The sequence below is a fragment of the Arachis duranensis genome, chromosome 5 (assembly GCF_000817695.3).
Source record: "Arachis duranensis cultivar V14167 chromosome 5, aradu.V14167.gnm2.J7QH, whole genome shotgun sequence".
Lineage (NCBI taxonomy): Eukaryota > Viridiplantae > Streptophyta > Magnoliopsida > Fabales > Fabaceae > Arachis > Arachis duranensis.
In genome coordinates this window covers 94,422,925-94,428,066 of record NC_029776.3, presented here as the reverse complement: position 1 = coordinate 94,428,066, position 5,142 = coordinate 94,422,925, and the positions used below count along the sequence as shown (strand labels likewise).

Sequence of the window (5,142 nt, the reverse complement as noted above, 5' to 3'; positions counted from 1 at the left end):
TTTTTATTACAAAAAAACTATTTATATATTAAAATTAACCAATAAAATCAGCCACTAATGTATAAATACAAGTGTGGTTTAATTTATTTTTAATATATATTTGTATTCCAATTTCAATATGTATTTTATACTGTGACTGATTTTAATAATTGATTTTAGTGTACATGTAGTATTACTCTTTTTATTAATACGACGTTATGTATTTTGATGTATATAAAACTAATATTGATAATATATTAAAATTAATTCATTATATTATCAATTTGCGTATTATATAAAAAAAATTATTTTCTATTTTTATATCTTATTGTCATAAAATTTTAAAAATTAAAAAACAACGACAAAACAAATACACAAACCAATTTTTTTTCTATTTTCATTATCTAGAGAAAATAAAATGTCACATTGCAAATGGTATATATGAGGTATGCACAACTGTAGAAGTATGGGGATTTATCGATTATGCATATTTTTCTGTGCGAATATAGGAGTATATATTATCTAAACAGAAATCTGGAAAACCGAGAAATGTTTACTCAAATCTACTTTTGGTGCATACTCGCATTTCATAATTAAATATATTTTTTTCTGTCTTATGATGATTATTAAATAATTTTGTGTCTCTCTTAGTGGTACATTTTCATTTGTTTATGAGATCTTATTGTCTTATGTGCAGAAATAATACTCACATGTGTGCCAAATTATTATAGACAAAACTTGCTTTCATTGACTTATTGTTATTAATAATGTGTGTATGTAAGACTGTGAAATTTGAATCCTTCGTCATCGTCGTACTCGGGTCGAAAACGTTTTGCGTTTACTTTCACTTTCTCTACTTTTCAAATGCCATACATAAAAACCAAATACCCAAGATAGATACCTTTTGAAATTGATTCTTTTTCTTTTCTTTACTTTATATTTTATCATTTATTTATCTATTTTTGGTCAAACTTGTTGTAAAGCAAGAACAACAATAATTTTATTTACGAAACAATAATTGTTTATGTGAACTACACAACACAACATATATATATACGTGACGTTATGCAAATAATTGTTTTAGAACTAATTGACATTTGAAAGCTAGGTATATAGATATATATACATATATATATAGCTTTGGTTTGACATTTCAAACGAGATTGAAAGCATCTTTCAATTGAATTCATGAACTTTACTTTAAATGCACCTAGTTTCTGTCCCTTTTTCTAGCATTGATGTGATTTCTTCATTGTCAATTAAAAACTACACTATACAAACATCACCACCACCTGTATGTATTGAATAAATATATAGTTTCCATGTATGTAAGAAAAGAACAAAAAAAAATTCCCCAACCCAAACTAATAGTTACTTCAACATCATCATGCAATTCTGTCACGTCCATGTTCTAATTTCAGATACAATATATATGTCTCATATCATATATACCTTCATATCAAATTCCCTTATTGTTAATATACACTCACTCTTAATGAAACTCACCTTATTAGCTTCAATTATTCAGATTCCACATGCAGCTATGTTTTTCAAGTTACTTTAAATGTCAAAGTATGTGAAAGAAATAAAAATAGGTAGCTAGTCATTTTAATTTGATTCAACCAACATAGTCCAAATGCATTTTAAGGTAACACATTTAAAATTTTCCTTCATACTCACTGTCCTATTACAACACTAATTTTTTGTAACATTAACATCACCACTGCTACTACTACTACTACTAACAATAATAATAAAGAGAAAGAAACTAAACAGGAAACACAGCAAATAAATATAATATAATAAAAATATCTTGAAATAGTTAGTTAGTTGTTCTTCAAAGGAAGGAACTCAAAGAAGTGATGGTGGTTTGGGGTGATGGCATCATTTGATGCTGATATCTCTGTCCCTTTGCCGTTAATGTGATGATGAAGATCGTCACCGCTCCTTAGAGGGAAAAGTTGAAGGGTTTGATTTTCATTCTGATGATGATGATGATGAATGTTAATAATACTATTATCAACAAGAACATCATCATCTTCTTCATTGCTATGAGTGGTGGTTAAGTGGAGAAGAGTGGTGTTGTTGTAATTGTTTTCTGATGAAATAAAGAAGCTGAGATTATTATTATTATTATTAATGAGCTTTGATGGTTGAAGAGGAAGAAGAAGAGGAAGAGAGGAAGAAGAAGTAGGAGGAGGAGGAGGGGCATTTATGAGGTGTGTGACAGGTGGTGCAGGTGCAGGTGGTGCAGCAGCAGCACATGGGGAGTGATGATGCATCATCATGTGCCACGTGGCATTCCTTTCCATAAAGTTCCTTCTTTGTTGTAATTCCCCTTCTTCGAATTGGACCCATCCATCTGCTCTACACTCTGCCACTCCTGCTTTTCCTGCTCCTCCCTCTCTTTCCATTGAAACAGATTCCTGTTTTGTGTGTAATTTTCATTCCATCATTAAATAAATCAACGCATTCATAATTATATATCTTTACAGTTTAGACACTATAATAATAATAATATGTTTAAAAGAAAAAAAAAACATCTTTGGTAGGGAGAGGGAACATTTCAACTAGCCACTCCTAATATGAAATGATGATATAAAAGTAATAGCCTAAGTTTTCTTATTTAATTTAATATTTATTATTTTATGTATATGATATTTATATACACAATAAAATAAATAGTACAGAATAAAAAATTTTAAATTAGTTTAAAAACACATGTATATTGTACAACACACGATGCCATTTATTGTTTATTTATGGCTTTATTTATTAGATGTAATGAATTCAATCTTGAATTCTACCACTAACTAACAAGGTAAGAGAATAAATGAAGACTAGTGCTATTAAATATATATAACTAACAAAGAAATCTAACAATTGATATATATTTAAAATTAATAAAAGTTTGTTATAGGCGTGTGTATTGGTGTAACTAGAGAAGTCAAATTAAAGAAGGGGTGGGAATATAATGTTGTAAAACATGTAGTAGTACTAAAGAATATTGTATAGGGGGTGTCCCAAGAGAATTTTGAAAAAGAAAAGAAAAGAAAATGGAGTGAGAGGGAGGAGTGAAGGTAGGTAAAAGAGATGAATATGAATATGAATATGCATGCACAAGCCCCAAAAGACCAATTAACTAAGTTTCATAAACATAGAGCAGACCCGACAGAAAGGAAGGAATGCAGCTTTTAGGCCCTTTTCATTTCCCAACAAACAAAGCTTTTGTTGGGTCCTTTCCCTATAGCTAATATCTATGATCTTTCTTTCTATCTACACACAAATTACTACCACTATTTTGCTTTTCTTTTTTTTCTTTCTCTCTCTCTCTAGCTAGTAATCATATGCAAATAATTAATAATCACTGCTTAATGGGATACTAATAACATTGAAAACTTTTTGGTCAATTAAGTTATGAATCCCAAGTTGAAAAGAACAAAAGGGTTTAGTAGTATTAGTTGATGATGAATAAAGGACAAAGACAAAAGAGAGAGAGAGAGAAAGAGAAAGAGAAGGAAAATGTTAAGACCTCTGCAAGAGTAGTGCAGTTTGTAGAGGATGCCCAGTTTTTGGTCTGTTCAACTTCAACCATTGTCCTACTTGCTGCTGCACAGAAAAAGAATACAACTTTTCATTTCTCTCAAGAAACTTATGATTCCAGATTCCTAACTCAAAAAAACTTGTTTTTCAAACAAAGAAAGAAAAAGCTTATTACAATTGAAGAATTAAAAAAGAAATAAAAAACTAGTACTACATACCCAGTTCTTTCTTTTCAGAAGAAGAATCAAAATCACGGTGGTGATTGTTGTTTTGAAGTGGATGATTATTGTTATTGGTATCAGATGATTCCATCTGGCGGCGACGCTTTTGCCTCTCCCTAGCCTTATGATTCTGAAACCAGTAAAAGACATTCTTGCCCTCAATCTTCCCAAACCTTCTCAGCTGCGCTGTTATGTGTTGGATTTGCTCCGCCGACGGCGTCCGAGTCCCTCTTCTGTACAGCTCCTCAAGCGCTCTCAGCTGCTCTGGCGTTGGATTCCACCGGGAACTCACCACAACCGGTGCCGAACCATTATTGTTGTTGTTACCATTTTCCCTCTTGTTCTGCTCTCCCACTGTCGCTACAAAAAGCAAAGCATACCGTTATTACCGGTCTCATTTCTTGCATATAACATAACAACACTTTTAGTTTCTTACATAAATGGTTGTGATATTGAGAGAAGAAATCGTTGCCCTGATGATGAACAAGGCTTAAGCATGGGTTGTTGTTGTTGTTGTTGTTGTTATTGGTTGTTGTTGTTGTCGTTGTTGTTGAGTTGTTAGGAGAAGTCATTGGTCTTGGCATGAGAGGCCTTAGCTTTCTTCCAGAAGCTCCGAATGGATGATGATGGTGATGATGATGATGGTGATCAACAACCATGTTTAACTGATGGTGATGATGATCGCCACCTCCACCTTCATTGTAACCCACCATCCACATTTTTGGTGTATAATAGCAGCTATTAGGCCAATGAAGAAAGAAAGAAAGAAAGAAGGAAAGAAAGAAAGAAGCTAGGGTTTTTTTTGTCACTATTATTCTTTTGTGTAGTTGTGATGCAAATATATATATGATGATGGATAGAAAAAATGCTTATAAGTAGGAGAATGAATGGAGCTACTATAGGTTATAATATATAAATGGGAATTAGTACTAATGAAAGGGGAATATTTATGTAACAAAAGGGCAAGTTATTATTATTATGCATATAAAGTAGGAGTGCTTTAAGTGCTTTAAATAGTGTTTTTTTTTTCTTTCACTTGTGTGTGTCTCTATCTTATACCTTGTCACTTGGTAATGGGAATTGAAATGTTGATCTGATAGAGTATGTAGCAGTAGTATACTAGAATGGCGTTGAAGTTATAAATATAAAAAAAAAAAAAGAATAGGTAGGTGGTATTAGCATGCAAAGGGGGGAAGAGGGACCATGAAAAAATTGTGGTAAGTCCTAGCTATACTTCAAATGAAAAGTGGACAAAGTTCATATATGGTATTATAGGGGTATAGCAAAGAAACCATTCTTGAAAATGAAGTTGTTTGAGCTGAAACTTTGAAGTATTTTGTGTGTGTGTGTGTTGTGCCTCAGACATTCAGAGATGGGGATTGATCACTCACTATTGAAA

At 31.8% G+C, this 5,142-nt stretch overlaps 1 protein-coding gene across 3 annotated transcripts; it reads right to left on the bottom strand.

Annotated features, from left to right (window-relative positions):
* Positions 1–1,654: 1,654 nt before the first annotated feature.
* LOC107490490 (WUSCHEL-related homeobox 1) lies at positions 1,655–4,847 on the bottom strand. 3 transcript variants are annotated; one of them, XM_021143188.2, is made up of 4 exons: positions 4,180–4,847; positions 3,741–4,103; positions 3,512–3,588; positions 1,655–2,405 (listed from the first exon to the last, which is right to left on the bottom strand). In XM_021143188.2, the coding sequence occupies exons 1-4, from the start codon at positions 4,460–4,462 to the stop codon at positions 1,806–1,808; spliced, it is 1,323 nt and encodes a 440-aa protein (XP_020998847.1). In that variant the 5' UTR covers positions 4,463–4,847; the 3' UTR covers positions 1,655–1,805. The 3 variants fall into 3 exon arrangements, with proteins under 3 accessions (XP_020998847.1, XP_020998848.1, XP_020998849.1); XM_021143189.2 differs by having other exon boundaries at positions 3,512–3,585; XM_021143190.2 differs by having other exon boundaries at positions 3,741–4,097.
* Between the last annotated feature and the right edge of the window lie 295 nt (positions 4,848–5,142).

Coding starts and splice junctions, on each gene's coding strand:
- LOC107490490 (XM_021143188.2), bottom strand. CDS start 4,462: ATGTGGATGGTGGGTTACAATGAAGGTGGAGGTGGCGATCATCATCAC. Junction 4,104..4,179: donor TCAATATCACAACCATTTAT/GTAAGAAACTAA, acceptor TGCTTTTTGTAG/CGACAGTGGGAGAGCAGAAC. Junction 2,406..3,511: donor ACTGCACTACTCTTGCAGAG/GTCTTAACATTT, acceptor CACACAAAACAG/GAATCTGTTTCAATGGAAAG.